This window comes from Elephas maximus, chromosome 12 (genome assembly GCF_024166365.1).
Source record: "Elephas maximus indicus isolate mEleMax1 chromosome 12, mEleMax1 primary haplotype, whole genome shotgun sequence".
NCBI classification, from domain to species: Eukaryota; Metazoa; Chordata; class Mammalia; order Proboscidea; family Elephantidae; genus Elephas; species Elephas maximus.
In genome coordinates, this window is record NC_064830.1 from 103,610,133 (window position 1) to 103,629,460 (window position 19,328).

General features: G+C 41.6%; 1 protein-coding gene across 3 annotated transcripts in view; it reads left to right on the top strand.

Annotated features, from left to right (window-relative positions):
- Positions 1-19,328, top strand: part of RABGEF1 (RAB guanine nucleotide exchange factor 1) — a 68,192-nt gene that overhangs the window by 17,641 nt on the left and 31,223 nt on the right. For 2 of the 3 annotated variants that reach the window (XM_049904556.1, XM_049904557.1), the window contains exons 2-3: positions 7,631-7,816; positions 13,194-13,360. In XM_049904556.1, coding sequence (XP_049760513.1) covers positions 7,638-7,816; positions 13,194-13,360 — 346 coding nt within the window. In that variant the 5' untranslated portion in view covers positions 7,631-7,637. Of the gene's footprint in view, positions 1-7,627; positions 7,817-13,193; positions 13,361-19,328 lie in introns of all 3 variants that reach the window. The other variant, XM_049904555.1, reaches the window with a different exon arrangement.

Genomic DNA, 19,328 nt, shown 5'->3' on the forward strand with positions numbered 1-19,328 from the left:
TTCTGGCCTGGCCATCCTCTTACCTTAGTCACTCAGTAGCATAAATCCTAGGTCTGGTCTGCAGGCTTCATCACAAACACTTCAATCAATGGAGAAATTCCAAGGTTTTAGAGGTTATCCCTCAGGAACCAAGCACAACCGAGCACAGAGATCAAATTTTTTGGGTAGAGTTAACCTCACACCTTCCTAATCAGGGAAGTGCATATGAAAACAAGAAATGATTTTTTTTTTTTTTTTTTTTTGCCTATCAAATTGGTAAAAATTAAAGATTAATGTGCAGTGTTCATGAGGTTGTGGGAAAGTAGATTCTCTCATACACTGTAGCTGGGAACATAAATAGGTAAACCTTTCTGTGAGGCCAGTTAGCATATTTCAAAACTTAAAATGCACATACTTTCTTGATGGAGAATTTGTGTTTCTAGGAAACTATTCCGCTTTTGCTAGTGGTCTGCTCATCTCCTTGTCCTACGTGGCTATCAGAGATTTACAAATTCTTTTTATTAGTGTAATTCCTAAATGTGATAAAATTTACTTTACTGTATTTACTTTTTTTTTCTAGTTTCTTATTTGCCTTTCTATTTTGGCTACGGATAGGGCATTTTAAAAACTGTATAAAAGTTTCAATTTATGTGTTTAAATCTGTTCACTTCCTTCATAATTTTTCTGGCAGTTTGTAACCTTAGATAGCTCTCACTGCTTTAGAAGTTTCATAAATACTTAATTTTAGTTCCTTCTGTTTTTTCTGTTTGTCTTTAAATTTTTTTTTAACTCTTTAATATGTCTGTAATTAATTTGGGGGGTTTTAGTTATTCCAACAATGTTTACTGAAAATTCTTCTCCTTCTAACATTATTTTATGTATTGCATTAGGATTCAGTTTGGCGTCAGTCTATTCTGTAGTGATTTGTCAGTTCTGTTGCTAAGTTCACAATATTTTAAACTAGGTTGTGTGCACCCTTGCTGTTAATTTTTTTTTCAGGAAATTAAAAACATTTTCTTCCTTCTTTATATTACTGAGGAAATATGGAATTATTTTGTCAAGTTCCAAAAAGTCTGGTGGATTTCTTATTTGTAGTGAACATAAATTTCGGGACATTTGACACTTTTATAATATTTAATTTTCCCATGCTGCTATCATGGTATGTCTTACCATTTATTCAAGCCTTTAAAAAAATCTCAATATTTTTATGTAGATCACATAATTTTCTCGTTAAAATATTTCCTGGGTATTTTTATTTTTTGATACTATTGTGAGAGATTTCTTTGTATTTTCTAACTTGTTATAGTTAGGCTGTTTTGAGAGTCCCGTAGATTTCCTATACATACGTTTAGCTTGTTTCACTTAAGCATGCATTATTTTATTAAAGTACTTTTAAAAAATTGATTAATTCCTCTGTTAATAGTGTTTTAATTTTTTTCTTTTGGGCTTTCTAGATGTGCATTCATATCACCCATACTAGCCAGTAAGCTTCACGAGGACCGAGACTGTATTTTTACTTACCTTTGTATCCCAAGTGCCTGCCATATAGTAGTAGATCAGTATATAGATATTTGTTGGATGAATAGATGAGTGATAAAGGCTGTAAGAATATGTGCCATATATTAACAGTGGCTGTCTCTGAATGATTTTCTTCTTTATTTCCTATTTGTTTGTATAGCTCGGGTTGTTTATACTGAGTACCGCTTACTCTTACAATTGGAAAAGTTTGCCTGTAAGTTTTCTTTTTTAACTGAAGTCAGAGGAGATTTTGTCATTTTGCTAGAGTTGATTGGACGCTTCCTGTAAATCCCAGGTGAGTTGCTTGGAGGAGTGTCCTATAAAGATATGACACTGAACCCAGGAATAGGAATCAGGACTATCCAAGGAAAATAGTGGGAAGCTACTCAAATCCATGTAGTGTTGAACTGAGTCTGGCTTGCATCCAGTGCTTTAAGGAAGAACATAGACAATTGTGTGGGCTTTGTACTCCATGGCGTAGTGGTTAAGAGCTACAGCTGCTAACCAAGAGGTTGGCAGTTCGAATCCACCAGGCATTACTTGGAAACTCTACAGGACAGTTTACTCTGTGCTATAAGGTTGCTGTGAGTTGAAATCGACTCAATGGCAATGAGTTTGGTGTATATAACACAAAATTTGAGATTTTGACCATTGTTAAGTGTAAAGTTTAGTGGCATTAATTACATTCACAATGTGCAACCATCAGTACTATCTATTTTTGAAATTTTTTATCACCTCAAGCAGAAACTGTACCCATTAAGCTATAACTCCCAATTCTCTGCTCCCTTCAGGCCCTGGTAAAAACAAATCTACTTTCTGTCTCTATGAATTTGCCTGTTTTAGATCTTTCATGTAAGTAGAATAATGCAGTATTTGCCCTTTTGTGTCTGGCTTATTTCACTTAATGTTTTCAAGATTAGCCACATTCTGGCGTGTATTAGAGCTTCATTCCTTTTTATGTCTGAGTGATATTCCATTTTATACATATACCACATTTTGTTTTTCCGTTCGTCTGTTAATGATCGTTTGGCTTGTTTCCCCCTTTCAGCTATCATAAATAATGCTGCTGTGAACATGGGTGTACAAGTGTCTTTTTGAGTCTTTGAGTTCTTTTGGGCATATACCTAGGAGTGGAATTGCTGAGTCGTGTGGTAAGTCTGTATTTAACTTTTTGAGGCTGCACCATTTTACATTTCCACCAGCAGTGGATGAGGTTACCAATTTCTCCACTTCTTTGTTAGCACTTGTTATTTTCCATTTTTATGAAATTAGCCATTTTAGCAGTTGTGGTATCTCAGTGTGGTTTTGTTTTGCATGAGGAGCCCTGGTGGCATAGTGGTTAAAGTGGTCGGCTGCTAACCGAAAGATTGGTGGTTCGAACCCACCAGCCACTCCGCTGGTAAAAGATGTGGCATTCTGCTTCCGTAAAGATTTACAGCCTTGGAAACCCTATGGGGCAATACTACTGTGTCCTATAGGGTTGCTGTGAGATGGAATCGATTGAGTAGCAATGGGTTTTTGGTTTTGGAATGGTTAATGACAGTTGAGCATCTGTTCATGTGCTTATTGGCCATTCGTATGTCTTCTCTGGAGAAATGTCTACTCAAGTCCTTTGCTCATTTTTTGGTTGTGGTGTTTGTCTTTTTGTTGTTGAGTTGTAGAAGTTCTTTATATATTCTGGATATTTAACCTTTATCAGATATGTGATTTCCAAATATTCTCTCACATTCAGTAGGTTGTCACATCACTTTGTTGATAAAGTCCTTTGATGCACAAAACTTTTTAATTTTGGTGAAGTCTAATTTATTTGGAAACCCTGGTGGCATAGTGGTTAAGTGCTATGGCTGCTAACCAAAGGGTCGGAAGTTCGAATCCACCAGGTGCTCATTGGAAACTCTATGGGGCAGTTCTACCCTGTCCCATAGGGTCGCTATGAGTCAGAATTGACTCGATGGCACTGGGCTTGGGCTTGGGCTAATTTATTTATTTTTTCTTTGGTTGCTTGTACTTTAAATATGTCACCCCACTGTCTTCTGGCCTCCATGGTTTCTGACGACAAATTCACTGTTAATCTTACTGAGGATCCCTTGTGTGTGACTAGGAGCTTCTCTCTTTCTGCTTTCAAGATCCTCTCTTTGTCTTTGGACAGTTTGATTATAAAGTGTCTTGGTGTGGATCTCTTTGGGTTTTTCCTACTTGGAATTTGTTGAGCTTCTCAGATGTGTAAATTCATGTCTTCCAATAAATTTGGGAAGTTTGGGGACATTATTTCTTTAGATATTCTTTCTGCTCCTCATAGCTATTGTTTTTTGTCTTTATTCTAATACCTATTGAGCTTCTTAATATATGCTAAGTAATTTTCACAGCAACCCTCTTAGTTCCTCCAGCTCTAGAATGATACCTGTAAAAGTCTTTGATTACAGATAATAGGCTCTACTGGAAATATGTTTTTAAAAATATTTTATTGTGTTTTAGGTGAAACTTTACCTAGCAAATTAGGTTCCCATTTAACAAGTTTTGTACAAATTGTTCCATGATGTTGGTTACGATTTTTGCAGTGCATCAGCATGCTCATTATTTCCGTTGGGTTTGTTTTTTGCCATTTGTCTAGCTTCCCTGCCCCTCCTTGCTTTCTCATCTTTGCTTTTGGGTTAATGTTGACTATTTGGTCTTGTATATTTGGTTGTTTATGGGAGCATTTTCCTCTGGGACGATACTGCTCGTTTTATAAGGCCATCTATTACTTGGCTGAAAAGAGGCCCCCAGGAGTGGTTTCTGCTTCTTAGTATGTATCTCTTCACTCTGCAGACTGTCCTGATAGTTACACCACTTGCTGGAAGATGATCACTCCACAACTCCTCCACCATTGAAGAGAACAGCCCAGACTTAGTCCCATTTTCAAAACTTCAAGTGAGAGACTGACCCAGTTTGGGTCACGTATCCACCTCTAATTCAGTCAGCTGCAGCCCTGAAGAGGGCATGGGGTCATCTTCAACAAACATGGCTGCTGGCAGCCTCCCTTTGTGGCTTGGGGGAACAGTTCTCCAAGAAAATGGGGGATGCTGGCACATGGGCCAGACAGATTCCCTCAAGTGTGTCCATTGTATAATGATAACACAGCTATGTTGTAGTATTTATATATCAGCTTTTAAAAACTTGCTGACTTCTTTTTGCTTGTACATATTGAAGGAGAACAAAGGACCATAGGATGATAATGGTGAAAAGATAAGCTCAGACTCAGAATAGTTTGATGGACTGTTAACCCAGGACTTAGTATGTGTTGGCTCCCATCATGTCTCTGCCACTTACTACCTTTTTGATTGAACAAATCATAACTTCACAGTTTCCATGTCTTCATCTGCGTGACCTTTAAAGTGTCTTTGGTTTAACATTCTAGGACTCTATCCGTCTGGCTAAATTCAGTTACTCGTTCTTACTTTCTACCTCAAACTCATCTCCTACTTTTAAATGGCTGGCGTGTGAGATCTAAATTCCAATCTTGGAGGATTTTAACCTTGTAGCGGCAGTAAAGAGTATTTACATTTGCGAACTCGAAAGTTCTTTCTAATTAGAATTCGCCCTCCCTGCCTTGTCTTGTTAGTTCTTAACTCCCCCAGTTCCTGCTTCCAAAGCGGATCACCATCCCTCCCCTCTCCATTCCCACCACATCACCTCTGTGATTATAATAACCTCTTATGGTAGTAGTATCCTGATCAGTATCAGGATACAACTATCAGGATACTGATACTGATACAATTTTGGGGCTATCAGGATACAACTATCAGGATACTATACTGATACAATTTTGTTTTGCAGAAAATCCAAATTATTTTGCTGATAGTCTTGAAAGTCAGAGCTAAAAGTTTCCCTGGTTTCATAATCACCTCGACACCTTTTGATAGGTTTCTCCTTATTATCCAAACACTTTTATAACTTTATACCTTGCATAAATCCTCAGACTTGTATCAAACCTTAAAGGGAAGCTTATTTACCGTCCAAATGAAGACTGAGTACAAAGCAGTCCTGTCTCTATATGCTATCCCAAAACACATTTGAGCGCCTTAGCTCCGTGCTAAGTTCTGTGGGAAGTATAAAAGAGCCCCTCAAGAGCAGTTCTTTCTACAAAATGGAATAAAGCGGTTCTAGTATAAGCAGTGTTATGAGAATAGAGGCGCCGAGTCAATTCAGGAGGGAGGGAACTCGTGGAAAGTTTCACTGAAGCTTAGAATAATCTTTTGTAAAAATGACACAGCGACAACATCTGACCTCATCTAGCTCCACAAGGGGGAAGGAGAATCAAGATCAGCAGCCCAAGGCTGATTCCTGTGAGGTGGAGGCCAAACATACCTTCAGCCTCTAATCTTTTTACCAGCTCTGACACCCACTGTCCCTCTCACAGCACTCTCTACTTCTTTGATGGGCTTTATTAGGGAAGGAACAGGTTAAAATTCAGGATTCAGCTTTTGATCAGGATAGCCTTTTCTCAGCCGTGCCGGCAGGCAGGCCTCTCTCTGGCCCTTGGCCCCTTGGCCTGGCCTCTGTCCTGCTTAGGCAAGTGTTACAAAGCTCTTTCTCTTTGCTAATAAGTGCCTGGGGGCACCCTACTCCATCTGTAAGCCTCAGCCCGAAGGCGCTCAGCTCTCTTGCCGGTGGGTATTCAGATCTAGCCCCTTGGACAAATGCCCAGAGGCACCCAACTCTGCTAGCAAGCCTCTTGCCCAAAGGCACTCAGCTGTGCCTTTCCGTGCGTCTGCGAGCCTAGCTCCCCCACGTGCCTAGAGGCACCCCACTCCACCAGCAAGCCTCCTACCTAAAGGCTTTCAGCTTCCGGCTCCATGAGTCGGGAAGCTCACTGCTCTGTTCCCTGCTGATCTCCTGCCGGTCTCCTGGTTCTGCTACCTCTGCCGTCACTGCGTTGCCACTGATTCTCGCCATCTTGCCATCTCCAGCGTTAAGCTCTGTCTCCCTGTCTCCTGAATCTAGGAGGGTCTCAGCTGAGGGATCCCTGTCCAAAGCACATGATCTGCTCCTGGCTTTTCTTCTTGGTGGTAGTCAGGTCCCCCTTTTTTGCTTCTGGGAGGGCTCATTTTAAATCTAGCAGAATGGCAAAACTGACCAATCACCTCTTTAAGGTCCCATATATCTTATTTGCATAGTTCTACAACACACAACTCCACAAGGTGTCAGAAGGCACACCTTATTTGTATTATTAGCAAACTGTCCAATCCCCTTGGTGGGCCTCAAGCTCCTTATTTGCATAGTCCCGCCCAGTCTTTTGGTGGGAGTTATAAGACTGGCTAAAGGGCCATATTCAGTAATTCATTATACCATATCTTTGAAGAGTAAATCATCTTTGAAAAGGCAGAAGAAAAGTATAGGAAAGAATTCCAGGCTGAGGCATGAAAATGGAGGACTTGTTTGGGAAATGGTGATATAACTGAAGTTTCCTGTGCCCCGGGATGGGCGTTGGGATGCATAGATGGGAGATGACAGGGCACTAGGGTTTTGGGCTCTTACCCAGTGCTGAATCCCTTCTCTGCTGCTTGTTTATTAGTAGAGTTTATGTGCTCAGTTTTTGTGAAATTCAATAATTACGTTAAGCGTGTATGTAATTATTGTCCTGGATTGCTGAGGGCCTTCGGTGCCATGCCAAGGCCTGGCAAAGCCTCTATTCTGATGCTTTCCTCACTGTCTTGGTAAATGTTATTTTTGTCAGAACAAAGTATTCACCTTCATATCGTTGAAATCAAGTTGTCTTTTTGAGCCAAATAACATAATGTACTAAGAAGAGTAGAAGAGAATGACCCCTCAGGTTAAACACGCAGAGCTTTTTGATAGCAGCTAAGAAGGCAATGTTAGTCCTTTCCTGAAGTGTTCTTTATACTATCGAGCAGGAAACAGGAAGTCTCTTCTTGAGTATGACTCTACCAGGAGTTGGCAATGTTTAAACTTCTCTCTCTTTCACTTGCTTTCTGTCTTTCCCTTCCTCCTTTCCTTCTCTCTTTTTTGTTTTCTTTTTAACTTGTAGCTTCACGAACTCACTCATTTTTTTGTTTTTATTGTTCTGCTATAAGTGAGTAGAATGACAGTGAGTTCATTCTCAGCATTTCCTTGTCTGTCCCTTGGTCAGCAGGAAGAAGATGAGCCTGAAGTCTGAACGCCGAGGAATTCACGTGGATCAGTCGGAGCTCCTATGCAAGAAAGGATGTGGTTACTATGGCAACTCTGCGTGGCAGGGCTTCTGCTCCAAGTGCTGGAGGGAGGAATACCACAGAGCCAGGCAGAAGCAGATTCAGGAAGATTGGGAGCTGGCAGAGCGGTAAAGGACTTAACTGGGGGTGGCATAAGAATGACATTGCTGGGTACATAGTCACGTCATCATCAAAATGCGTTTTCCTCTTCTGAGTTATCTGTAAGTCAGCTTAATATTTGTTGTTATTGTTGTTTGATGCTCTCAAGTTGATTCCAACTCATAATGACCTTGTGCACAACAGAATGAAACACTGCCTGATCCGGCACCATCCTCACAATTGTTGCTAATGTTTAAGCCCATTGTTGCAGCCACTGTGTCCGTCCATCTCGTTGAGGGTCCTTCTCGTTTTCACTGACCCTCTGCTTTACCAAGCATGATGTCCTTCTCCAGGGACTGGTCCATCTCGATAACATGTCCAAAGCGTGTGAGGTGAAGTCTTGCCATCCTTGCTGCTAAGGAGCATTCTAGCTATACTTCTTCCAAGACAGATTTGTTCATTCTTCTGGCAATCCATGGTATAGTCACCATCCTTCACCAGCATCACAATTCAGATGCATCAGTTCTTTTTTCATTGTCCAGCTTTTGCATGCGTATAAGGCAATAGAAAATACTGTGGCTTGGATCAGGCACACCTTAGTCCTCAAAGTGACACCTTTGCTTTTTAACACTTAAAAGAGGTCTTTTGCTTAATATTTAGAGAGAGGAAATTTCTTTTCTCAGTCAACATTTAATTAATAACTCAATGATACCTTCATTTTGTGTTTGTGTTAAGTTCTAATTATTTGTGTTTGGGGCTTGTCAGTCTTAGTTCTGTAACTTGGACCATAAGCTCCTTGGAATAGGAGAATGGAAGTAAGTGTACATCATGGTGAAGATTAAGCGAGATAATATATGTGATGTACTAGCACAGGGCTTGGCACACAGCTTTCATCAAGCATTTATTTCCCTCATTCTTTTAACATACCCAGTGTGGCATCTGGCACAATGATGAACATGGAGTAGATGCCTAATAAATACCTGTTGATTTGTATATATTGTCCTTACATTACAGAAATTTAACTTTTCCTTAAAAATCTGTTTTGGGTAGAGCCAAGATGGTGGCTTAGTCACAGGCACCATAACGTTCCCCCTGCACCACAGACCCCACAAAACCAAGCAAAATAGAAGCAGATAATCTGGGAACCCTGAATATCAAAAAAAGAAGCTCTAAGAACTGAATCAAACACCACCTGGAAGGAAAAAGTGAATGAACGCAGCAAAAGAGGAGTCACACAGAAGGGAGGAGCTCCGCCAACCATCTTGGCCCAACGTGGCCAACTTAGGACAAAGCCAGCGGTGACCCCGGGTAAAGAAAACAGCAAGGCAACTTCGTGACTTTCCCAAAAGGGACAGAGAAACTCTATAGACACATAAAGAAAGAAGTAGAGGGAGGGAGGGAGGGAGCCAAGATCTAGAACCACAGATACTCAGGAGCCAGGGCTCCTGAACTCAGGGATGAGTGGCAGACACGAGGTGGTGGACCTACAGAGTGTCAGCAGGAGGTCTACCACCCAACCAGTGCCCAGGCGGCCCCCAGCTCGCACTGAAGAGGGAACATGTTCTGCTCCCTGGCTGCAACAGGCATGAGGTGCCCCAGCACCTGTGCGACACATGTCCAGCACTCATGCAACCTAGCAGGAGGGACACACTCCCCCTCACCCTATCCTCCTAATCAGAGGTGGCAGAGGGTCCCATACCTCAACCAACTGGCCTGATTAGGGGACCACAATACGAGCCTGTCCTCTTCCCCCCATCCCACCCAACCCCATCCACTACCCACCCTTGCCCATCTGACAAGTAAGACCAGTCATGCCCCCATGAGCTCGCCCACCCACAACCTACACCCCCTTAAGGGTCTAGCTGGGGGCAGCAGTGGCAAGACAGCAAGAGAGCCTGCCTGCCGCTCCCTCCTCCTTCCCCCGTCTGGCGAGGAATGGAGGAGACATGACTGTGTGTGCGCTCCTTTGCCGCCCCATCCTCCCTCCCCCTGCCCAGCGTAAGTTGGGGGCAGCACTACTGTGCACACATCCACCAGGCACAATTGCCTCCATTAACCTGCTGAGCCAGGGCCAGAGGAATTGAAACTGTGTGTGCATCCCCCTTCCTCCCTCCCCTTGCCTAGCACATGCATATGTCTCTGCTTCACCTTCCTCCCTCTCCCCGTCCCCTGACAGGTAGATAAGGCACAACTGAGCAAACATCCACCTGCTGTTCCTCCCTCTCCCCACGCAGGAGGGGGGGAAGGTAGAGCAACTGCACACATGTCTGCCACACCCACCACACTGACCACTCTGCCTGCAAGGAGAGCATGCTTCCTGCTCCTGCACCACCAAACGAAGATAAACAGGGACCAAAGCCTGACCATCCCACCCTCCGCTGCCCTGCAAGACCAGTAAACAGAGACTCAAGCTCCTACACCTGCCTATCACTCACCCGGTAGGGAGTGCTACAGCACGGCCAGTCCAGCAACCAGAGCACCACACCTGCCAGGAATCATCAAAACAAAACAAAGAAACAGGACCCAGCAAACAATTATACAATTAAAAAATAAATAACCTCTTAATGACCCAAAAACAACAGACAATAGCGCACCACCTAAAGAAGCAGGGCAAGATGGCCCCAGCAAGTGACTGAAATAAAGAACCAGAAATCTTCCCTGAGAAAGAAAAGGTAATGGAGTTTCCTGATAAGGAATTTGAAGAACGTATGTTTAGGATCCTCAAAGGAATCAAGGAAAACACAGACAAAACTATGAAAAACACAGACATGACCAAGGAAATTACAGACAAAACATTATAATTCAGGAAACAAAGTGACCAAATAAATAGACAATTGGAAAGCGTACAAAAACAGCAACTAGAAATCCAGAAGCTTAACAATAAAATTTCAGAAATAGACAACTCAATGCAAAGTCATAGGAGTAGAATCGAAACAAAAGAAGGTGGGATCCGTAGACTAGAAGACAGATCCCTTAACGCTAATCTGTTTGAGGAACAACCAAAAAAAAGGAACGAAGAAAGCCTAAGAGTAATGTGGGACCACCGTCAAGAGGAATAACTTATGCATGATCTGAATCCCAGAAGGGGAAGAGTCAACAAAAAGCACAAATTGTTGAAGATTTGGTGGCAGAAAGCTTCCCTAATATCATGAAATATGAGAAGATAACCACCAAGAAATGCAATGAACCCTATACAGAATAGATCCCAAAAGAACACTGAGACATATCACAATCAAACTTTTAAAGACCAAAGGCAACAAAAGAACCCTGAGAGCAGCTCAGGAAAAACGAAAGATCACCTACAATGGGGCATTGATAAGCTCTGATTACTTGGCAGAAACCATGCAGGCAAGAAGGCAATGGGATGACATATATAAAACCTTGAAGGAAAAAAGCTGCCAGCCAAGAATTATATATCCAGCAAAATTATCCCTCAAACATGATGGTAAAATCAGGACATTTCCAGCTAAACAAAAATTAAGGGAATTTGTAAAAACCAGCCCAATTTAACGAGAAATGTTGCAGGGAGTCCTTTGGACAGAAAACTAACATCACCAAACAACAACCTGAGATTAAAACACATGACAACATCAGCCAGATATCAACCCAGTAAAGAACTCTCAAAAATAAAATAAAGCTTAAAGAAGGAAAATGGACCCAGAGATGTCAATATGTTAATGACGACCACTTCCACATGTAAAGGGGGAGTAAAGGGTATAGGTATAGAACTTCCATATGGAGAAGAAATAAATTACTCTTTAAACTTTGGAATATAAAGGTAAATTTCAGGGTAACCACAAAGAAAATTAACAAGCCTATTCATCAAAATATAAAAGAAGAAAATCATACTCAGTATATACAAAACCAACTGCAACGAAGGAAATAAAAGACAACCCACAATCCAAAAAAAAAAAAAGCAGAAAATTAAGCAGAATGAAGAAACTCAACACCACAAAAAAAAAAAATCATAAAAAAATGACAGCAGTAAACTCATACATATCAATTATCACACTGAATGTAAACAGCCTAAATGTACCAGTAAAGAGTTGGAGAGTGGCAGAATGGATTTAAAAAAAAAGACCCATTGATATACTGCCTGCAAGAGACACACCTTAGTCACAAAGACATAAATAAACTAAAACTTAGAAGGATGGAAAAAGATACATCAAACAAACAATAACCAACAAAGAGCAAGATAACAATATTAATCTCTGATAAAATAGACTTTAAGGCAAAATCCACCATAAAAGACGAGGAAGGACGTTATGTAATTATTAAAGGGTCAGTCCACCAAAGGGGAAATAACCATACTAAGTATATATGCACCCAATGACAGAACTTCAAAATACATAAAACAAACTCTAACTGCACTGAAAAGAGAAATAGACACTTCCACAATAATACTAGGAGACTTTAACACACCACTCTCGGAGAAGGACAGAATAACTAGAAAGAAACTCAGGAAAGACACAGAAGATCTAAATACCACTATCAGCCAACTCAACCTCATAGACATATAAAGAACACTTCACCCAACAACAGCAACATACACTGAGAATTATGGCCCAGCCAAGTTGACACACAACCTTAACCATCACTGCCTTCAAGGTTGCCTACCTCTAGTGCCTTCCTGTGTATCCAGCATCATCGCCCATCACACTGTCGGTGCTCTGGCTACACTGAACATGTTTCACAGTGGACCACATGCCTTCACATCTGTACTGCCCTCTTCCTGGTGTGCCCTTTCACCTGGCTGAAGTTATTGTATGCCATTGTAGATTTCAACTCATTGTGATCCCACGTGACAGAGCAAAACTTCCCGATAGGGTTTTCTTGGCCGTAATCTTTATGGGAGCAGATTGCCAAGTCTTTGTCCTGCAGAGCCACTGGGTGGGTTTGAACCTCCAACCTTTCGATTAGTAGCAGAGCACTTAACCATTGTGCCACCAGGGCTCCTTAGATGTCGCTCACATGTCACCACTGTAAAACCTTCTCAAGCCTCCTCTAGCAGATTTAATTGCTGTCTCCCATGTCATTACTGATTTGGGTTTTTACTGTCAGTTATACAAGAAACTGTAGCAGCGTATGGTAATTATTCTCTTACATCTTTCTCCCTTCCAACCTTGAACTTGTTAGGGAAAAGGACTGAGCCTTATTTCTTCCATGTAATCCTAGTATAGTTTGCTGAGTGAACATGACCATGGAGGATGTCCCTTTGACGTCTATAGTAGCACACAGGACGGTTTCAGACTGTAGCTCCCTACCAGAGACCTCAGACCTATTTGGTGTATTTAGCTTCTAGTTCTAAAATTTTTAAAGGCTCCTCAATCCATTGAGTAATGGCCTTTAGATACAAGAAAAACTTAGAAATTATCAACTCATTCTTAATCTTCTCTTGAATTACAGGCTTCAGCGGGAGGAAGAAGAGGCTTTTGCCAGCAGTCAGAGCAACCAGGGGGCCCAGTCCCTCACATTTTCCAAGTTTGAAGAAAAGAAAACCAATGAGAAGACCCGCAAGGTTACCACAGTGAAGAAATTCTTCAGTGCTTCATCCAGGGTTGGATCAAAAAAGGGTAATTTTCTGACACTTTTGTTTCTTCTGCGTGTGAGTGAGATACAGACTACTGGAGATCTGGGAAGCAAGTGGGCTGAGTGTTCTCATTTCTCTCTCCTTTCAGAGAAGACCAGCAGATCTGAGACTGAAATTGAGTCTGAGGATCAGATAATATCTGAAACTAAAATGTCTTTGGTTGGAGAAAATTGTTTTAGAGACACTCATTTACTGTTTTATAGAAGGAATAAAGAAAATTGAAATAACGCAGTTTTGTTTATGAAATTCATTCCCACAAAAATGACTGTCTTTTTAGGTGTTTTATTTTTTCATGCCTTTATTTTTTCAACCCAGTTCGTTCTCCTCTGTATAGTATCCCCACTCTCCATAGGTTATCAGAAGCGGCTTTTTCTAGGCTCAGAATCATCTGAGAGAAAGGTTTTCTCTCTGAGAGCTTGAGAGACAACTTGTGTTTTGAGGAAACGAGGAACACTCAGAGAAAACCTCACTTTGGGCTCTTGTTGTTGGGTGCCATCAAGTCAATTTCAACTCATAATGACCCCATGTGACAGAGAAGAGCTGCTCCATAAAGTTTCCTAGGCTCAAGGCTCTGGGTCTTTCTCCCCCAGAGCCACTGGGTGGGTTTGAATCGCCAACCTTTAGGTTAGCAGCCAAGTGTTTAACCATTGCACAACAAGGGCTCCTTTTTGGGGTCTTAGGAGGAATGAAAGTAACTCAGAGTAGGTATTTCTGGTATATGAATTTCTATATACATGACCTTATTCATCCTCCTTAGAATGCCATAGAACTGCCAAGAAGAGTGTCACTAAAATGACAAATATTCCACTACTTAGTCCCACCAGTGAGCAGACAAGCTAGTTGAAATGGCCTAGCACGAAGCAAGAAGGAGTCCCTGTTGTTAGGGCTCAGTCTCTGAGCCTCTTTGTTGGTACTTCTCAGAGTTAGGCAGTAAACTTGAAACGGTGGGGCAGACCCAGAACCAATGCAGATCCACTGGGAGGAGTCCCCCTTTCCCCGTAATTGTGTTGAGGTTTTTGGTCTGTCTTAATGCAGGGACTAGAGTCTCTGGGTGGTACAAACGGTTAAGTACTCAACTACTAGCTGAGAGGTTGGTGGGTCAAACCCACCCAGAGACACCTTGGAAGACAGGCCTGGCGATCTGCTTCCGAAAGGTCAGCCTTCAAAACTCTATGGAGCAGTTCTGTTCTGCCATGAGTTGGAATTGATTAGACAGCAGCTAACAGTGGCCAGAATGCTCCTTAGAGGCAAGGATGGTGAGACTGTGTCTTATATACTTTGGACATGTTGTCAGGAGGGATCAGTCCCTGGAGAAGGACATCATGCTTGGCAGAGTACAGGGTCAGCGGAAAAGAGGAAGGCCCTCAACGAGGTGGATTGACACAGTGGCTGTAACAATGGGCTCAAGCATAACAACGATTGTAAGGATGGCCAGGACCGGGCAGTGTTTTGTTCTGTTGCGCATAGGGTCGCTGTGAGCCGGAACCGACTCGACGGCACCTGACAACAACAACAGCAACAAAATGCAGAGAGTGAATAATAACATCAGCCCTTAAGACCCTCGCTGGTGTTTCTGATGTAGTGCCTATGGCTCTTTTGTTTGATTGGAAGGAAAAGCTGCCTGTCACCAAAACCCAACACTTCTCTTCAGGAAATTCACACCTTTAAACAGTCTTCTCTTTGTTCCCATGATTAATTTGGAGTTGTTTCTTGGTTGGTTGCCAGGCATAACTATTTTCTCTCTACTGTAACAAGAAGGAGGATTATACAGTGACTGAATTGAGAATATATTTGGCTCCTGATTTACCTCTTAGGAGGCAGGGCAGCAGGTTGGTTAAAATACACAGGCTTTGAGTCCCTCCTGGTTGGAGCCCCAGCACTGCTGTGTGACCTTGGCCAGGCTGACCTGGTTGAGCCTGTCTATAGGGAGGGACAGTGACGCCTCTCATTGGCATGTGGCAGGGGTTAAACGAATTGCTGCGTGTAAAGAATTCAGCACAAAGGCTGACTCACGTAGTAAGGCTCCAGTGAGTGTTACCTGTTACCATTTGAGTGATTCCAACTCATAACGACCCTACAGGACAGAGTAGAACTGCCCCATAGGGTTTCTGTGGCTGTAAACTTTACAGAAGCAGACTGCTACACCTTTCTACCCTGGAGCAGCTGGTGGGTTCTAACCACTGACCTTTCAGTTAATAGCTGAACGCTTAACTACCGCACTACCAGGGCTCCTTCCAGTAAGTGTTAGCTATTCTAAAACGCAGGTTGTTTTTCTGATAGAGTAATCTCTGCTGGTAAGGAGCTCAAGGTTACTGATCAAAGCCGTTCATTCCTATTTAGGTTTAATTCTTTACCTCCTTGGGAAAATTTCCTTAAACTTGTGAATTATGATATATAGTCAAATGGTATGTATTTATCACAACAGATGAAAATCATAAAGCCATCTGCTCTGTCTCATTTTACGAATGACAATACGAAAGCTCAGAAGATTTAACTGGTGTAAATAAGATCACTTAATGAGTTGGTGTATTAGAGCTCAGGTCTCCTTCCTCCTGGTGCAAAGCTTTTTCCATTATATTCCTTTACCTCAAGTCTGTGTATAGCTCAGAAACCCAGCGTGTGTGTGTGTGTGTGTGTGTAAATCATGTCTTATGATCTTATGGAAGATGAGAGTTATATTATGGAAAGAAAATGTATAATGCAGTACAAACCCTGTACTTTAAAGGAAACAACTCCAAGTGATTTTTATTTAAAAAAACATACACACTGAATAGTTTTCAACTTTTTTATTTTTGTATTTACAGATTTATGCTTCAGATTTTTTGCTCTGTAGTTTGTTTTTTATCTGGCTACCAACCTAAAAGTTGGCAGTTTGAACCCACCCAGCAGTTTCTGGGGTCAAGACCTCAGAGTATTTAAACCTTGATGTGTACGTGTTAGAAGAGGGCGCTATTGGGTCTTCATTTCACAGGTTGCTTATGTCACTTTGCTGGATGAGCTTTGCACTGCAGGCTGGATTATTTGCTGGCCATTGTTCATGGAGTAGGTTAGCTTGTACTAATTGCAATTTTATTTTACTGGGTCTAGAATAGAAATAGACTCTTTGTATTCTGCATTCTTTATCTTACTTCCTTAATACTTGAAGCTCTTGCTCTTGATATTTTACTTGCTTCTAGTAGTAACTTAAGAGAACGATCTTAAGCCAGGACATCTTGGTAACAGACAAAGCAGATAACCTTCTAAGGGTTTTGAAGAAAACATTCTGTCAGAGTTGGATGCCCCTTCAAAGAAGGTAAATGGAACAGCTTGACTGTTTATAAAGACACAGAAAGTTTACTTTTAGTTTTTCATCTCCAAAGTAAGGTTGAGTCAGCTGTAGCTTATAGAGTAAATCACAGTGGTTTGGCCAAATTGAAATAATTGTTCACATATTCCAAAATGCCCTTTTCCTTTAGAGTTCAAATAGGTGTTACCACCCTGAGTAGAACCTTTGTGTGCCTCTTTTACTAACTCGTCTGAAGACAATGAAGGAATCTGTTTTCCTTTTTCAAAGTTCAAATACACATCTCTCCGCCCAAACCTTAGATTCTAAATGCTATTTCTCACTAAAATGAACCAGGGCTTCTTGCAGAAATGACTGATTCCAGGGATGGAGCAGGGAAGGAAGGCCCCCCAGATGTTGGGGCCTTGTCAGAAGGACCCAGAAACTAGTTTGAAGGAGTTTCCACAGGCCAAGTCTCGGACAATTTGAGTATAAAAACAAATAAGGACAGTAATGGAGTATAACTAATTAAATAAAACAATAATCCTTGAGCCCATTCCACTAATAAATAAATAGGGGAGAAGAGAAAGCTCTACTTTACCATAGAATCCTGACTAATATAGAAGGAATGATTAAGTTAGAAAGTCACTGTTGGCAGTCATCATAGTAAAAACTCAATTCCGACAAATTCCATCCAGATTTGAAATCTGGAGTGAAGGGAAGGAGTTTCCTGAGGAACGAGTTGTCCTCTCACATGATCTTCCCACAAAGGACTTATTATCACAGTAGAGAAGTGATTATAAAATGGTGGCAAAAACAGACATCACGTGCTTCTAGATCTGATACCCGGAGAAGAAAACATCGCTTACGTAGTATTTCAGCTGAAAATTCATAACCTGAGTTCAGTTATGAGCAAACAGCAGAGAAACCCAAATTGAGGGGCTTTAAGTATAACTGGCCTATATTCTTCAAAAAAAGGTTCTTGCATTCTGCATCCCACTTTGAAGTGTGGCATCTGGGGTCTTAAACGCTAGCAAGTGGCCATCTAAGATGCATCAATGAGTCTCAACCCACCTGGATCAAAGGAGAATGAAGAACACCAAGGACACAAGGTAATTATGAGCCCAAGAGACAGAAAGGGCCACATGAACCAGAGACTACATCATCCTGAGACCAGAAGAACTAGATGGTGCCCGGCCGCAACCGATGGCTGCCCTGACAGGGAGCACAACAGAGAACCCCTGAGGGAGCAAGAGAACAGTGGGATACAGACCCCAAATTCTCATAAAAAGACCAGACTTAATGGTCTGACTGAGACTAGAAGAATCCCAGCAGTCATGGTTCCCAAACCTTCTGTTGGCCCAAGACAGGAACCATTCCCGAAGCCAACTCATCAGACATGGATTGGGCTGAACAGTGGGTTGGAGAGAGATGCTGATGAGGAGTGAGCTGCTTGCATCAGGTGGACACTTGAGCCTATATTGGCATCTCTTGTCTGGAGAGGAGATACGAGGGTAGAGGGGGTTAGAAACTGGCAAAATGGTCACGAAAGGAGAGACTGGAAGGAGGGAGCAGGCTGACTCATTAGGGGGAGAGTAAATGGGAGTATGTAGTAAGGTATATATAAGTTTATATGTGAGAGACTGACTTGATTTGTAAACTTTCACTTAAAGCACAATAAAAATTATTAGAAAAAAAAAGGTCCTTGGATGGCACAAGTGGTTTGTGATTGGCTACCAACCAAAAAGTTGAAGGTTTGAACCCATCCAGCAGCACTGTGGAGGAAAGGCCTGGCAATCTGCTGTCATAAAGATTATGAAAGAATCTTTCCAGAAAACCCAAGAAAATCTCACCCCAAAAAACCCTATGGAGCAGTTCTACTCTGTAACACATGGAGTCACCACGAGTCGGCATCAGCTTAGCCCAGGCAGCGGGTTTGGGAATTCTTTAAAAATGTCAGTGTCATGAAAAAGAAAGGCTGAGAAACATTTCCAAGTAAAGGGCACTAAGGATACATAGCCACTAAATGCAGTGTGTGACTCTCAATTGGATCCTCTATCAGGAAAAACAGACTTTTTTCTTAGGTAAGGAGTATTTGAAACCATTGACAAAATTGGAAAAATTGGGACATGCTGTACTTCTTTTATTTAGATGACCTGAGAAATTTATGTGGATATTTTTGTAAATTTTTAACAATTGAGGTATAACATGTGTTTTTATTAGTCTCGAAAGGGACTAATCATCTTACTACATGATTATATTCTTGATATTGGCAGTTTCAGGTCATCGTTGCTCTTTACGATTATCCTTCAAATAAACTGCCTGGTGAAGGTTTTGCTTTCACAGGCTTACTTTGTAAATTAAAGATTTAACTTGGCACCTGATCTGCTTTGTAGACAACCGTGCGTGGTAGGTGCGCTATTGATGCTCATTGGTTGATTTAAATAGGAATGAGTGGATGGCTGTAATGATAAGGAGGACATCATGGTGTGGGTGGAAAGAACTTGGACTCGAGAAGCAAACAGATCTGGATTCAAATTCCAGCCCTTCTTCCTAGGTGTGTGACTTCTGCACCTCAGTGATTCAACCTCTCTAACCTGTTTACTTATCTGCAAAACAAGGATAATACCACTTACCTAACACAATTTTTAAGGGTCAATGAGAATGTATACGAAAGCACAGTGTCTGG